At 27.8% G+C, this 17,738-nt stretch overlaps 1 protein-coding gene across 1 annotated transcript; it reads right to left on the reverse strand.

Moving 5' to 3' along the window:
• Window positions 1-1,167: 1,167 nt before the first annotated feature.
• LOC135922066 (procollagen galactosyltransferase 1-like) lies at window positions 1,168-16,379 on the reverse strand. The gene is made up of 12 exons (XM_065456481.1): window positions 16,375-16,379; window positions 16,203-16,330; window positions 14,712-14,776; window positions 7,958-8,024; window positions 6,212-6,473; window positions 5,986-6,105; window positions 5,737-5,819; window positions 5,356-5,462; window positions 4,924-5,056; window positions 3,819-3,946; window positions 2,908-3,171; window positions 1,168-2,708 (listed from the first exon to the last, which is right to left on the reverse strand). Exons 2-12 carry the CDS (start codon window positions 16,215-16,217, stop codon window positions 2,501-2,503), a joined length of 1,452 nt encoding a protein of 483 aa, XP_065312553.1. The 5' UTR covers window positions 16,218-16,330; window positions 16,375-16,379; the 3' UTR covers window positions 1,168-2,500.
• Between the last annotated feature and the right edge of the window lie 1,359 nt (window positions 16,380-17,738).

A 17,738-nucleotide genomic window follows, 5' to 3' on the forward strand; every position in this document is an offset into this window, starting at 1 on the left:
GAATATTTTTTTAAATTAATCGTTTCATACCCGAATACCATAGATTCGTTCTGATATAATTTTTTTTACATAAGATGGCGTTAAATAGATTTAATTTTTTATGAAATAATATTAATATTTTTCTTTTCTAAATTTTTTTAATTTTATTATATTTAGTTATATTTCATTTTAATTTTTTTTTATTCTAATCTTTATTCTTTTAGTTATTCATTTTTTCTGCTTTATATTTTATTCTCATCATTTTCGTTTCTTTTCTTCTTCCAAAAAATTTATACGTCATTGTGGGATATTTAAAAACAATAAATATCGTAATATCGGCCCGAGTCTATTTTCCAATCCGAACTTTTTATTATAAAAATGATTTTATATAAAAATATTTATAGTTATTTCAAAAAATTATTAACTTTTACTTATTTTTCTTTCAAATGAATGTCTTTTTATATATTATATACATTTTTTGGTGGTGATTGGGGTAGTGGATGATAGAGGATGGGGGGAGGATTTTAATCAATTAAAATTCAGATATGGCGGGAAATTTCCCAATTCCCACTCTATGGTTACGGGCCATTTATATATTATTAATCAATTAAAATCCAATCATAACTCAAAAACTATAAAAATGTAACGGGCACTTCAATTCTTAACCGATGAAACATAAGAATTAAGAAATTATTTTTATGATTCAATATCTCCCCTGAAATACTTGTTTTTAAATTTTATTTCCACATTTATTTACCACTTACACTTACAAGGGTTTCCTACTGGAAAAGTGCCAATCAAAAAAAAAATATTATGTGAAAGATCATTTTAATTTAATTTCTCGATTTCACCTAAACTATGCATAGGAGTAATACCTGAATACCGGTAAGAGTTGGAATATTGATAGCAATAGTAATGGGTCTGATGTTTCCAAAAGGATTAATATAATATAGAGACCTACACGGGTCAGATCAAAACCCGAAAATCTGTACAAAGCGAAGGGAACTTGCGCAAATCATTTCAGGCCCGGAAAGTTGTGCAAAATATTATTTTTGCATATGAATTATATAAAATTTTTTTAATCCTTGAATAAAGCAAATACTATAAATTGATTGATTATATAGGATTTTAATTTTTTTTAAAAAAAAAATATAATATAATATAAAAGTATATAAAAATTGCCATAAAAAAGAATTCGCTGCATCTAAATCTATAAAATATAATAATAAATACATAATATATATTTTTTAAAATATGAATTTCTAAAAAAAAAAAATTAGTAAAAGCAAGAAAGAGAGATTTGTGATTGTGTATTTCAACCATTTTTTTTAAAAAAATTATCGGTTTATTGTCGCTAAGCAATTATTGAAAAGGATGTGGCAGTGGGAGAGAGGTTGATGCATTTTAAAAAAAATAGAAATAAATTTGATGAATAATTTTTGGCTTGAAAGTTGATTAGTATAAATATAATAAGAATTAAATAACAAATTATTCGAATTTGTCAAACAAATCGAATAATCTATTACTTGTATACGAATAGCAAATTATTCGATTTCGTATTCATTTTTGAATAGGCTTACTTTATATAAAATATAATTTTTTTCGCTATTTAGCCTAAGTCTTCGCTAACAATTAGTGCGCAATATTATAAACAAACGTGAGTGTCTTTAGCAAATATTGGCGCAAGCGCGTATCCGCGCATTTTTTTAAAAAATTTGCTCGCGAAGACGTAGCCATAAAAATAACACGGGGTTTGTTAAATTTAAAAATTAATATTGAAAAAAAATAAGGAATAATTTATATAAATAATTATTATGGAATTAAAATATTGCAAAAAAAAATAATTTGATTAATTTTAGCGTCCAATTTCAGAATTCAGTGTTGAAATATTATTATTTATTTTAAAAAAAAAATATTAATATAAAATATCTAATAAATATAAATATTTAAAATCTCTTTTTATTATATTTACGAGACGAGTTATAAAATAAAAAGCTATTTTAAAAAAAGTTGGCATCATTCATAGCACACCGCGTTTTAAAAAGAATAATATAATATTTTGGGCATAACAAATTATTAGAAGAGCGTTAAAAGAAGTTGTTTTTTTTATTAGAAGGGCCTAAAAATTCTAAAAAAATATTTTTATCAATTAGGTTCTTTAATATTTTTTTTCATATCAACTATTAAAATGATGATAAGGATGCAGGGTAGAGATGGTATACTAAGAAATTGATATATAATAAATGTGTTTCTACATTCGGGGTGTGAATTACTAGAATAGCTTTAGGAAAAAAAACTAACCACCAAATGGATAAAGAAAAGGCTCAATAATATGATACATTAAGAGTCCAACTATGGTTAAAAAAAATGGGGCATTAGAGAAATTTGAAAAGTTAAATTTAATGCGCAAATTCAGCTATTCATAATTTTTTTTCCTAGGGGAGGACAATTGATAAGAGAAAATAAAATAAATTCATTCAAACAAAAATATAAAAAAATATATTATATATTTAATCAATTTTCACAATTCCTCCCTATTCTTATGACCATTCGTGTCGTAGCGATGGTTGAAGAGGTGCGGAACGGCTGTCATGTTGGCTATAACGGGCGAATCCTCAGTGTCGGAAAAGTAGAGATCGTCACCGGTGTAATGGGTGGGGTAAACTATTAGAGGGTAGGCCGAAAAGGCTACCAGATCACGATTGGGAAAATGTTTTTTCCAATCTTCCCTAAATGATCATTTAAAAAAATATATATTATAAAAGGCTTTATAGATAATTTCTATTGTAATGGTAAGAGGGGGGAGGGGGCTATTAAATGGGTGGATCAAAGCGGTTTAGAAAATAAACTTTGCATTCTACTCTCCTAGAGGATTCTTTTTATCATAAATCCAATTTAAAAAAAATAATATAATGTTTATTAATTTACTCAGGGTGCATATCGAACATTATAGGCAGGTACTCGTCGACTGGCACCATCTTGTTCAATGGGCATAGAGAATCGTCTTTGGGGACCGAGCCCAGCGGGTTTATCGGTTTCGAAGAAGTACTGCAATGACTGAGTTTTTGGGCTCCTGTGTGGGAAAGTGCGTAAGAAAGGGTCCAATAACTGTAATCAGGCCAAACCAAAATATCCGAATCTTTAATGTATTTCTCCCTTTCGGGTGGAACTAAACGCTTCCTTCCGAAATATCTTTATTTTTAAATATTTGGATTGTGAGAGTAAAATATGATAATTAATAGAAAAGAAAAGTATATAAGATTATTTCTATATTACCACCATGTTTTCTCAATAGAATTCAATATATAACTTGTCCAGAACATATTAGTTCTTTTTTATTATCCTAAACAATAAATCCGATATTATCAAGTTTATTCGATTTGTGAATTTTTAATTAATAACCGGATATCCGATCCAATAAATTTTTTAAATCGATAATTGGCGGATGGTTACAAATTTACCGAATGTGTAAAAAAATAATAATTAAATTACTAATTTTTCATATTAATTTTAAGTTTATATTATTTGTTAAATATATTTTAATTTGATTCTGATTATAATTATGTTACATTATGTAAATTTAAATTGCACTTAAGGTTAATTACTTATTTGCTAGTATTATTATAAACTACTTCACTAGCTATAAAAATAAATTGGAATGATGAAATATTATTAATAATCTAATTCATATTTATACTATCTATTTTAGTGTCACGTCTTATTTTAACTTGTAACTCACTTTATATATAGCAATAAAGAAAGAGGAAGAGGTGGAAGGGAGAGGTAAAAAAAATTTCTTCAAATAATTATATTTCTAAATTATGAGATAAAATACTCACATCAGATCCCAATTCATCTTGAGGCGTTCTGGCTCTTTCATGAGAGCTTCAACTTTGGTCCTAAAATCTTTTTCGAATCTGATATCGTCTTCAAATACCAACACCTTCCGGTAATCCCGGGCTAAAACCTAGACGTGAATATAATATATTTACTATATAAAAAAAGGCAAAAAACAAGGAAAAAAATGATTGACCCATGGGGTGGTAAGAAGTGGGGATAAGTAAATCTCTCACCCCCCCCCCTATTTAAAACGCCAACGCCTTATGATGTGCAACATATAATGCATTTCAAATAGTATCGTACACAATTTTCAAATTACTGTTTGGTTTTAGATACCATTTTAAAATAAATGTATAGTTTACGACCAGTTATTTAAGAACTCGGTTTTTTTGCAAGATGGCCGATAAAACCTTGTTACCTAGATAATTAGGAGGGGGGGAAGCTAAAAATTCCTTCGATCTTGAATAGGTTAATTTAATATTATATAAAATGTAAAAAAAATAACTTGTCTCTTTTAAAATAGAATGAAACAATTAATGAAATAAAAAAGGCAGACGATAATATAATTTACAAAAACCAATTCTTTTTTTTTTATTATAATTTACGTTGAATTTATAGTTAAACACGTTATGGTTCGAGCGTTACGTTATTCTACGCTATAAAAATCACAGCTGATTCTTCATAACGTTAATAATTTTTGGCAATATACGTCGCAAACATGTTTTTCAAATTTTATAGTAGCGTTATGATACTAGTATAATAAATAACGCACCACTTGAACATAAAGAGTTTAATATAAATTCGCCAGTTAAAATTTTGAATCGACGATACTAATAAATAACCTCAATTTAAATAAAGGATGCGTTACGTTTTTTTTATTAAAAAAGGTATGTCAAAAAAGCAAATGCTCAATTTTTGAGCACAAAATATAATATTAATAATATTATTTACATCACGTTCGTTTTTAATTGGATCAATGATCAAATTTTTTTTATTCTTAAATTAATTACTCTCCCCGTGGATTAAATTCTTTAAAAAGTAGTAATTATCTATGCTCGGGATCAGTTATATTTTAAAAAAAAAGAAAGAAATGATAGGAATAACCTCTCTCCAAATTTGATAATGGCTGAGGAAGCAACCGATCTCGCCAAGGGTTAACGCTCTCTTGTGGTAGGGATCCTTGTAATTACCGAGCATAGTTATATTTTGCGTCTTCAGGAATGAGTCGTTCAATTTACTATCAATTGTTTTTTTTTTCGTTTTACATATGTTCATCGATTAAAAATAAATACAATAAAGTTTAGATATATAAGAAATATAAAATTTGAGCATTTTGTTGAATGATCTTTCTTTCTTTTCTTCCTTCCTTCTTTTCCCCTATTTTAGTTTATTGAAATTATAAATTAAATTTATTTAAATAATTTAAATAAATAGCAAGCCGCGGCCGCCGCTAAACGCCGGCAAAAAAATTTAAAGGAACCGCCGCAGTCAATTGAGGCTCGGCGTACAGGCTTAGTCATAATATGCGGTAATTACTTTCCATCTATCCCGTTGATTAAAGTCACATCTAGCCCTAACTCATCGAAGCAATTGAGCATTCTTTCTCTCCTCTCGGGTCTTTTTTCTAAATTGATCATGTAAACCTTTTGATTTAAATTATTTTTATTGTACATTTCAAAATGATATTAAAATAGAATGAATGCATACAAAATGTTCGCGCTTTTATAATACAAAACTTAATCTAAATATGATGGCTATCATTTTAGTTTTAATTTTATTCAATGGGTTAACTTTCGTGGCGTTACTATTAACCATTTTAAGAATATAACTCGTGACCAGTTACTTTTCAAAAGTATCTAGTTAACATGTTTGGTTTAAAATAATATATATGTATATCTTTTTATTGTAAAAAAAAACCTTATCAAATCCCATAGTGTTTTTGGTAGGCAATTTAGGTTGAGGAACGAATCTGGAAGCTAGAAGACCAGCTGGTTCACTATCTAATAATACATTTATTTATTTTCAAAATTATTTCAAGCGAATTTTCAATAACCAATCTGGGTTTTTTTAAAAAAATAAATTTATTGAATAAAATAGACATTGATAAAAAAAGTAATGCTTTGTTGGGAAAAATATGGGAGAAGGGGGGGGGGTGGCGGGGCTTACTTAAAATATCCATCTTGAGTTCGTGCATGTATAGCTTGATGTCGTCTAGTTTCGCGTTAGATTTAAGGGGTTCCAAAAGATGCCCAAAGGTTTCGTTGTTGCAAATGTGCATGTCCACCTCTATTAATAAATTACGTCGATAAAATGATATATTAGATAAAACATAAAATGCTTTAATTATTTATAAAAAATATAAAATAATATGTATTTATATGATATTATATACTAGAAGCCTGCGCCGATTTGGCGAATATTATGATATCGTCCAACGTCAAATTGTAGGACGGAAAATTTTCGGGGTCGAAGGTGAGAAAATTTTTGATCACGTGTTTGTCGCCGCTATCTTTCCTTATGTTTACGTTAGTTTTCCCGGGGAAAACTTTTTTCAAATCTATAAGATACGTGGAGTGAATCATGGGAACCTTGAAGCAACCCTTCTTTTCCCTCTTCACAATGGGCATGTAGTCGTCATGGCGTTTGTAATAACCCTGATCATGCGAACAGTATAAAATATAAATATTGGCCAAAATTCTAACCATCTACTTCAATTCTTTTTTTTATCACTTGTTAATTTCTTTCTCTTCTCGAGAGTTAATTAGATAGATTGCATAGTTAATGCCAGAGATCTGCAGAGATGTCATTAGCACCACCTTGCCAGTATTTTTTTTTTAAAAAAAAATTTCGGCCCGGCCCGGGTTTTATGTTTTCAGATCCGACTCGCATTATTTTTAAAAAATAATTTAACGGCCCGGGCCGATTTAAAAAAAATATATTATGTTTATTTTTTTTATAGTTATGACGATTTAAGATATTTGTCGGTACGGGTATATTTTAAAAAAAATTAAAATAGGGCCCGGTTCGGGTATTCGGGCCGAGCTTAGGGCCTGTTGGTATCTGGTTTACGCCTATCAATAGTATATAAATGTTGCTGCCAAATGTAACAAAAAATATGTATATTCTTGATTTTAAACCCATCGAATTTCGACAAAACGCTATCCCATCTAAATGTTTTTTTTTTAAAAAATCCCAATTTGGATAATATTTTTTTTTAAAAAATTATGCTTTATTTAAATGACGCAGACACAAATTTCAAAAAAAAACCACAATAGAAATAATAATTGTTTTAAAAATAGAAACTAAAAATTTAACCCCTCTTAAAAAAAATAATGGAATTGGTTTTACTCAGCTAAAGGGCTTAGCACAATATTAATAATATAAAACAAGAATATGTTTGAAAGAAACGCATTAAATTTTTGAAAATTTCAAAAAAAATATAAAATAAAAGGTTCATATGCATAAATAAACCTTAATATGGAAAAAAAACTTAAAAAATGTTGCTAAAAAAAAATTCGTATTTATTTATAAACCTTAATATCGAAAAAAAATTAAAAAATTTTGCTAAAATAAAAAAGTTGAAAAGTTCATTAAAGAAAGACATTCTAAAAATAAGTTTAAATTAAATTATCTTGTTATATGATGTCAAAAGAAATTTTTTAAATAAATTTAAAAGAAGGTAATTAAGGGTAAATATGAGTGAGACCTCCATCATTAAGTGACCATACTTATGTTTTAGTCAGTGTATAAAAATGATCAATAAATATAACATTCGTTTTCTTAATACTTTTAGTAAAAGTAATTAGAAAAACTAAATCTAAAAATTTAATACTACTATACTACAATATCAGTTATTCTTATAAATAAAAAGCTTTGTTTTCTAAACGAACATTTATTCTTTCATTCTTTTCAATTTATTACATATATTTCTTTCTCCTTTCTATTTTATTCTTTCTATTATATTTTATTATTTATTATTTTTCGAATCTTATAAATAAAAAGCTTTGTTTTCTAAAAGAACATTTATTCTTTCATTCTTTTCAATTTATTACATATATTTCTTTCCCCTTTCTATTTTATTCTTTCTATTTTATTTTCTTATTTATTATTTTTCGAAAAGCACAATGTAATATTTAACCTCTTCATTCATTGCACCCCAAAAATTTGAGTAGTGTCCCGATGTGAGCATTGGAGAGACTAGAGGTCTATAAATTTGTAATTATAAAATAATTTTGATCAAAATTTTAAACCCCACCCGGATTTGAGAAATCGGACCCGGGCTTTTCATTTTTGATCAATTTACTACCCAGCCCGGCCCGGATTGTTGGCTCTATTTTGTATATTAAACCGATATTGAAAAACACGAGCAGTACACGAATATTAATTAAAAAGGCTCCATTATATGATTTATACAACAGAATTTTAAACGACTTGATTTAAGCCAATTTTTATAAAAATGGTTGACTCAAGATTTTTAACCAAAAAATTATATATTACCGAGGCCTGGAGAATTTTAGATGGTATGAAAGGTTTGGACATCTTTTGGGCGAAATCTCGAGGCGTAGGTAATATTATTTTTGGAAGCCATTTTTAAAGGGCTAAATAGTAGTGTTGTTAAAAAACTCGATTCGGGTTGATTTACGGTCCGATTATAAGATTATAACCAAAATAGCATTATGTAAGCCTAAAGATTTTAGCTGGCAGAAATGATTGGACATCTATTTGCCATATCTCGATGCTTACATAATATTATTTTAACTAAAAATCTTAATCGGGCCTGAAAAATCGACAAAATTCGGGCTTTTTAACAATACTACTAGATAAAGCTTTTAAGCTACACTATCCAACTAATTAATTTATATGATTTTTTGTTTTTAATTTAAGTCGGCACACATGGAAAATGATTTTTAAAATTTTTTTTGTCATTAAATGATGATTTAAAACAGTTCGAAAAAGATAATCATTTTTATAAATGTTTTTAATATTTGATAACTTTAAAAAAAAAATGCCTAAGAATACTTAAGAGTTTTTTTTAAAGAGTGATATTTTCATTTTCTTCTAGGTGTTATAAAAACAAAGAAAAAAATTTGGATAAAACAACAAATTAAATAGAAAAAAACAAGCCTGAATATTAATTTTACAAAAAAAAGCGTAAAATTAGCAATAAAATATTTGTAGATTGTATTTATCATAAGAATTGTAGTAGTTTAATGATTTTTTTTTAAATATCCCTAGCTAAAAGGTATAAATTTTTGAAGAATATAACCGAATACAAAAAAATTTTTAATAGTAACATATTTTAAAATGTTTAAGTTTTAAGAAAATACGTAGTGGTATAAGTATGAGTACATTGAAAAAAATTAAAATATGTATAGCGAACAAAATCAGAAGACAAGTGATATCGGATCGATATATCGGCTGATATCAACTTGTTCCGTTGACTAAAATAGACCTATAAGTTCCTCACAGTACTTGGTTTCCCAAGAGAAAAAAAAACTAAGATTCTTCCTTTTTTTTTCTAAGTTAATTTAAAAGACGCAAATGTAAAATAAACTTTTTATTAAATTTGAAATAATAAAAAAAATTAACATATTTTGCCTAAAACTCGGCCTTTTTATACCTTATAATTAAATAAATAACAAAATAATTTTCTAAAATAAAATATTAGGACTCATCCTGAGTCTTACAATTCAAAGCCAAAATAAAAGAACACGCCGATGTTACAAAGCCATATTATTCCGCGTAATCAAAGTATAATAAAGATTATATAAAAAAAATATACAATAAAATAAAACGACGATAAAGCACTAAATATGACATCTCCCCCCTTCCCTACTCCAAAGTTCGAGCCAGGGAGATCTTCCCTAGGTCTGAAATAAATCATTGAGTTCCTGGGTATTTACTCCCAGGTCCAAATACTCCTCATGTGTGATCGCTTGCCGTCCCGGCCTCTCCAAAACCATGGGTCGTCTCTGTTGGGGCCATTACCCCTTTCGGCTCTGGCCTCCTCTGCGAAGGAATGGATGTTCCCTGTATGGTCGTTGATTGCAAGGTGGCTGATTCCTCACCTCCCACGCTGGGGTCCCTCCTCCGGGGCACAATACTTGCGGGCAATCCCTTCTGACGTGTCCCTCCACTCCACAACGAAAGCACTGTAATCTTGTCTCCCATCGAAACAATTTATAATATAAGCTAGAGATTTAAATCAATTTGATTTAATCATGCCAGCCCTAACTATAACTACAATCACTATTGTTTCAGCGTGGGAGGTGAGGAATCAGCCACCGTGCAATCAACGACCATACAGGGAACATTGATTCCTTCCCAGAGGAGGCCAGAGCCGACGGGGGTAATGGCCCAACGAGACGACCCATGGTTTTGGAGGAGCCGGGACGGCAAGCGATCACACATGAGGAGTATTTGGACCTGGGAGTAAATACCCAGGTACTCAATGATTTATTTCAGACCTAGGGAAGATCTCTCTCTACTACCCCTGGCCCGAACTTTGGAGTAGGGAAGGGGGGAGATGTCATATTAAGTGCTTTATCGTTTTTTTATTTTATTGTATATTTTTTTTATATAATCTTTATTATCCTTTGATTACGCGGAATAATATGGCTTTGTAACATCGGCGTGTTCTTTTTTTTGGCTTTGAATTGTAAGACTCAAGATGAGTCTTATTATTTTATTTTAGAAAATTATTTTGTTATTTATTTAATTATAAGGTATAAAAAGGCCGAGTTTTAGGCAAAATATGTTAATTTTTTTTATTATTTCAAATTTAATAAAAAGTTTATTTTACATTTGCGTCTTTTAAATTAACTTAGAAAAAAAAAAGGAAAAATCTTAGTTTTTTTTTCACTTGGGAAACCAAGTACTGTGAGGAACTTATAGGTCTGTTTTAGTCAACGGATTTTATTCTCCGGTTCGGCACAACGTCAGCGCAATATCAGATCGGTTTTCATTAAATTTGTGTTGGTACACTACTAGCTTTAGATGCCTAATTTACGTCGACAAAAGATTCTCCTCCTAAGAGATTTATTTTGAAGAATATTCAACCTCATAAGTTCTATCACATATCTGACAAGGCTGATCATTGCTAAATTCTAACTCCAAATTTTGATCGAGGGTTTCCTCCAGATTTACATTAACTCTTCTCCTTCCCTTTTTTTTAAAAAAAATCCTAAATGTATTTTTAATGCGATTGTAATTCATATTTGCTAGCCCATAATTCAAAGCTGGGAAATGTGATAGTTTTTTTTATTCAATCGTGGTGAACATTGTTTGGTTATTTACTAGCTTTCATCTTTAGAGTAATAACAATAAGCCGATGGTTCTTTTACTTGACCTATCCAGTTCTCACTGGCTAAAGGCAGGTTTACATATATACACTGATTGGCAGGTGTCACTATTAGCCCAACATGCTTCATCATCGGGGAAATAGGGTAAAACTGGTTCTCAGATTATATCTCTTTGATGTTCTTTTTTATTCTCTCTTCTTAACTAAAAAAACTAAATATTATTAACCAAAATAGGAACAAATCTATAGGCAGGTTGCGGCACTTCCCTTTAATATATGTCAAGCCATATATTTTTTGTTAGGAATATAATAATAATAATCAAACGGGGCGATATGTCTGGGGGGTAGCGGCCAGCGGCAAAGGATATTATTTTTTAAAAAAATTTTGTATCATAGGAAATAACGTTTAACAAATTTATTTTTTTTTAAAATATTTTTTTAAAAAAATAATAAAATTTGACCCATATAAGATAGATAAGCTTGAGATTTATTTTAAAAATCATTTTTTCCCCTCCTTTTTCTCTTTCATTCTATCTTTCTTTCTTTCATTCTTACCTTTTTCTAGTAGCGAAGAAAATTTTCATTAGTAAAAATGTCAATTAATTAGGTGTATATGTTGTGAAAAAAAAAATCATAAGGTATTAAATTGTAATTATAATATTTAACATTATATGATACGATGTAGTAGTAAAAAATATACTTAATTATATTGTAGAACAAAAGTTTCATTAAAAAAAAATTTACAAAAATTACCTCGTTCCACAATTTATTTTCCTCGCGTTTCTTTTTTAATTCTAAATCGTTTTTGATTTAAATCGCGAAGTAAATAATCTAAATCGTGAAATTCAGATAAGTGATTTTTAAAAGAAAAAAATATTATAATAAATAAAAATTTTTTATTTGGGAATTTTTTGAATTATAAATCCAAATCCAATAGCTTCTGTTATTATAATCTCTTTATATTTTTTTTTAAAAAACACAAAAGATCACGTGCATGTATACTGGAATACATTTCCGGTAAAAGAAAATATTCATATTTTAAAATGGCTTTTGAGAGTGATTTAAAATTGGGAGACTCTGAATCCCAGTGAATTCCATATCTTCGTAACGGCATCGTTATTCTATTTAAGCGCATTCTTTATTTCATCTTAAGTCATTTAACTTATTATTTCTTTAAATATTACTTACTTTATATATATATATCTCATCTTTAGGATTTATCCTTCTGTCTAGGGTTCCAAATTATCAGAGTTGTTAAGTATTTTTTTTTAAAGTATATGTATCTAGATATTATTAGAGGTATATCTATATCTATTGATTAGATATCTAAAATAGTTTTAAACTTATTCATATTTATATTAAATATCTGTCCCACGTTTCACTTTACCCAAATAGGTATTAGTAATGGGATAGGCTCTAAATCGCTAAAAATTGAGAATTTATCTTATATTTCCTAGAAAATCTTTAAAGTAAATTTGAAATTATATTATTAGATGATTACTAAAAATAATACCAATTTGGGAATCAAAACTGGGAATATGGATGATATTTCCTTCATTTATTCCCCTAGCATCTATTAATATTAATTTTAAATTTACTTTAAAAATTTTCTAGGAGATATAAGCGGATTCCCAATTATTAGCGATTTAGAACGGGAACTGTTTTTATGTATAAATAAAATATCAAACTGAATAAAAAATGTTTGATTTAAAAATCCCATAATTTGAGTTTTAACAATTTCCCATTTTGGCATTATGCGAACCTCACTTACATAAATGATTGTAACGAATGTATCTTGAAAATATATTATATCTGTATCTAGCTATATTTTTTAGCCATGTAATTGTTATTTCCATTTTAGGTCATATATCGGTATTTAGATACATTTGAAAGGTATTGAACTGCTGTCAGGGGTCTGCAGAAATCGATTTTCTAGGCCGGCTCCCGATTTACAATTTTTTCAGTTTTTAAACCCGAACCGACGGATTTTCGATTTTTTGCTTGTATGGGTTTTTAATTTGTTTATTTAAATTCGGTCCGGATTTTTAAACACTTCCATACCGGGTTTCGTAGTTATTAATATTTTGTTGTCAAATTAGATTACATCTTACTCATAAAATTATAAATAAATACATCATTATTATACATAATATGGTTAAAATAAAAAAAAATATCAATAAAATTTATTTAAAAAAAAATTAATTAAAACTATAAACAACATCTGGGAAGGGTGGAAGTGGAACAGCAGAATGGAATTAAAGGAAAATAAAATAAGATTTTTTAAAAAAAAAATATGTGTAGAATTATTTTCTATTTTTTTTGGGGGGGGGGAGAAAAAAATGTAATATTTTTAAATTTCTAAAAAGAACAAAAGGGAATAAAAATAAATAAATGCAAAGAAGAAAATGAAAAGAGAGGATAATAAAAAAGATAATAAATACAAAAAAGCAAAATAAATAAATAAATGAAAAGGTACATAATTTACACAAAAAAAGAATGTAATTATAAAAATTCCAAGAAAATTTTTCATTACGTTACCAACCTTATATATAGGGTCAAAAGACGCGAAAAAAATAAATATTATTTATTAATACTAAAAATGATAATGATATAATAATATCGTTCACTTATATTACTTCAAAAATTTGCAATATCAAGTTTTAATAGGATGTCTAATTTGGGAGGACATAGATTGCAGGCCAAACAATGCTAAAACTTTATTAAAAATTAATTATATTTTATTTTAGTTCGTGAAAAAAAATCAAGATATTTAGGATATTAAGATGTTATATAGGCCATTTCGCGAATTTGTTTTTATATTTATTAAATTTAAATGAGGTTTCTCTTAATAATCTAGGTTTGTTGATAAGATTTGTCCCACCAATTTTCTTATTCAACCAATTATATCCTATCCGACTGAACTCGGAATGACATTTCTTCGAGCCTTAGAAATTTTACAACCATAAAATTAATTATCATCATTCAGCGCTTACAATTTTTCAGATTTCGTTGAATAATCATCTTTTTCGTATAGAGTCCAATCAATCACAAAAAAAAGGTTAGATTGGGTAAGGACTAGATTTATAAAAATAGGTCCGATGGATGTCGCCATATATGTTACTTGATTAAAGTGTATCGACCTGGATACTAGAGGTCTATACCACTCGTTGTTTAAATTTTTTTAACCCGCCCGCCTATGCATTAATAGTTTTTATCAATATTCACCCGCTCGCTCATCTATCTAAAAATTTTGTTTAACCCGCTCAATATAATAAATCATTCGACGGTTTCCCAAATCGAAAGCATTTTCAAAAAAAAAAAATAGTGATTGGCATAAATTCAGGATCGATGTTAGAAAACAAATAGAATTTTTAAATCTGCGGACTGTTTTCGGGCTATGGGGCCGGTCTGAAACGTTTCATTTTCTTATTTAATATATTTTGTACGCTGTTCATGTTTCCAATTTCTCTTTTAAAAAAAAATCCGGGCTCGAACTTGTATTTTATTTCTAAAAATTTGGGAGGGGGGGGAATTTGATAAATTGTGTTTTTTAAAAATAAATATTATATATAAATTATAATTTATGACTCACAATTTTGTTCTAATAAGGAAATTCAACGTGTCAGGGTTGGTGATAAAATTATCCATATCTAAATACTAAAAGAATATGAGATGAGTAAAATAATGAATCATATTAAACTTCGTTTTCCTAGTGTTGATAAATGGTTCTATTTTTTAAAAACGGCTGACTGAATATTTTAGCCATAATAAATTACGCATGCCTGTAGATTATTCTCAAAGGTGGCAGAAAGGTTTGGGCATCTATTAACGCAATCTCGAGGCTTGCCTATTATTATTTTGGCCAAATTCTCAATTTAAAATTGGCTAAATCGAGCCGTTCAAAAACGTTAATTTTAATTTTTGTTTTTTTTTTTACTTTATTCAAAAAAGTTTCTATGCCATTTATTTTTAGCTAGAAATCAATGTGGTTTTTATAGGAATTCATATAGAGTACAGAATCTTAAAACGCTACAAAATTGAGAATAGTTAGATGGGGAGGTGGGGGGAATTCTTATATACCATTTAAATTGAATCATAGATGCAGCTAGGACTTTCCTATGAATGGGAAGGGGGCACTATCAGCTAAGTTATTCTGCTATAAACGTAATTAGAAGTCATTAGTAGGTCCACTTATTTTGGACATTAGGCAATGTTATATTTTTATAAAAATTATTTTGGTTTTTCACTTTTTTAAAACAATTTTTTTTTTAATTTTGAATTATAGTTATCTTGGAAAATTATTAACTTACACTTTTTATACATTGGGGGAGGTGGGGATTTATTAGTTTAAAATAATAATTTCCAATGGTAGGAGAGGGGATTATCAGTACATGCCTGAACTGAATGAACTAAGCTAAAAAAGACAAAAATAAACTTCACAAACACAAACCATATCATTCATACATTTATAGGTGTATTACAAATTATAAAAATATTTTTGAGTCATTTTCAAAGACGTTTTTTTTTAAATAATAAGTGATTCATAGAAAATTAACATGAATAATCTATTTTTGCCATTTATTCCTTTTTTTTCTCACTTTTAAAAATCTTCCTAATCTTACATTTGAAAATAAAATAAAAAGTTAAGTTGGACGGTTGGTTATAAATGTTTTTTTTATTAAAATAAAATATTAACATGTTATGTTGGCTATATGGCAGAATAAATTTTTATATGAAAGCACATCTTTGTTAAGAATGAATCATTCAATTGTACATATTTTTAAATATTTCATATATTTTGCTGAGAAGAAAAATTCGAAAGAGAAAAATGAGATAACCTGATTTTACCTGGCTACAAAAATCAAAATACTGCAATGCCACTCAAGCAATGCTTAATTTACAAAATTTATAATGTTAAATTACAGTTATGCTATAGTTTAGTGATTAATCATGCATCGCCTAAGGGACATTGTAGTTACTATTAACAAGGCTTTAGAGTTAAGTTATTTTAATAGAAACCTATATAAATTTAAATACAAAACATAAATAAATTGTGCATCAAATGAATTATCAGATGACTTACAAATATGTAATCCATATCAGAATCTATTGCATTTTTCAAGGCTTTTTCTTTGATTTCAATCACATTTTTATATCTTGATGCAGGCCAATCAAATGGGCCCACTTCACTTTCATAGTTTATTGGCTTATCTATTAAGTAGGAAATATTTAGCATAACAAAAAATAATAATTACCTTTAGTAAACAAACGAATCTCTGCATACTCATCTTGCACCTTGTTTACCCATTCTTTCAGAATACCAGTGGTATTATCTTCATTATGATCAGTCCATACCCTATTCCGAAGGAATGTAATTATTTATCTATTAATTTTACCATAAATAAATACTCTTCTTAGGGTAATTTAGATAATCGAGACCGTAAAAAAAATAGGGAAGAGTATGTTCTTTATTTCTAGCTAATAAAGGAATGACAACTTTTTGACATTTAGAATATTCAATGTGCAAGGCATATATGAATACGATTATTAAAAAATTTAGCACGTTTTTCATTAAAATTTAAATAACAGATGGTTGAAATATCAGATTGATTCACAAGGAACTTTAATTTCCGATTTTTTAAAGTTATAAACATAAAAATTTTAAATAAATTTTATGAGGCTGAAATATAATGATTCATAAAATTTTAATTATATACTCTATTTTTTTCTCTCATAAAGTTAATAAAATATTTCTGTGGGGTCGAAGAGAAATAGAGCTTTTCTAAGGCCAGATTCCAGTCTAAATTGAATTCGGGCTTAATATTACACTATGCTATACGTAAAAATAGAATGATTGTTAAATTTTTGTTTTTTATATGTGAACTGGTAGGCTCCTTACGTTGGGCAAATCTGGACCCCCCCCCTTAACTTTTTATCCCTGTTTTAAAAATGGTATACAATACAAAATAAGTTACAAATAGATGTTATTTTTAATTTTCAGAACTGATATAAATAATATAAGTTAAATTTTTTTAAAAGAAAGAATTTATTTGCTTATTGTTGTTTCCTTCTTTATTTACTTATTTTATTTTCTTTTGTTGCTAATCTTAATTTATTTTTTGTAAATATTGATTTTATTTTATTTTTAATTCGTTTTTTGTAAATATAGATTTTATTTAATTTTTTTAACTTTTTCTCAGAATTCCGACCTGAATGTGGACATAGGCATAGGGGAGCTGGATAGTATTTAAACCTATTCAACCATGATTAAAACTTTTAAAGTTTTTGTTTTGTTTTTTCATAAATCATAATTTCTATTATGATTTTTTATTTTATACAAAAAATTGTCTCCCTTTTTTTCCAAATTTATCACTTTCATAAAATAAATTATATTCCTAAAATAGATTAGTTTTCATCCAAATGTGAAACTTACTACGTGATTTATTTCACATTAATTTATTTGTAAATGTTTATATATTTTTTTTTGTAAATATAGTGCGAAATACTTGTTACTAATAAAATTAATGTTATTCCATGAAAATTGTATTGAATAATAAAGTAGGTATAAAATTAGATGGAACTAAAGTTTATTCTTTGTAATATATCATGCATAATAAAG

This window comes from Gordionus sp. m RMFG-2023, chromosome 1 (genome assembly GCF_954871325.1).
Source record: "Gordionus sp. m RMFG-2023 chromosome 1, tfGorSpeb1-WG-v2, whole genome shotgun sequence".
Lineage (NCBI taxonomy): Eukaryota > Metazoa > Nematomorpha > Gordioida > Chordodea > Parachordodidae > Gordionus > Gordionus sp. m RMFG-2023.

What these genes read in the sequence shown, in the direction of transcription:
- LOC135922066 (XM_065456481.1), bottom strand. An exon ending in ACTCAAGATGGATATTTTAA is followed by an intron (nt 5,820 to 5,985) that starts GTAAGCCCCGCC and finishes ATGTATTATTAG; the next exon opens with ATAGTGAACCAGCTGGTCTT. An exon ending in ATGTTCGATATGCACCCTGA is followed by an intron (nt 2,709 to 2,907) that starts GTAAATTAATAA and finishes ATGATCATTTAG; the next exon opens with GGAAGATTGGAAAAAACATT.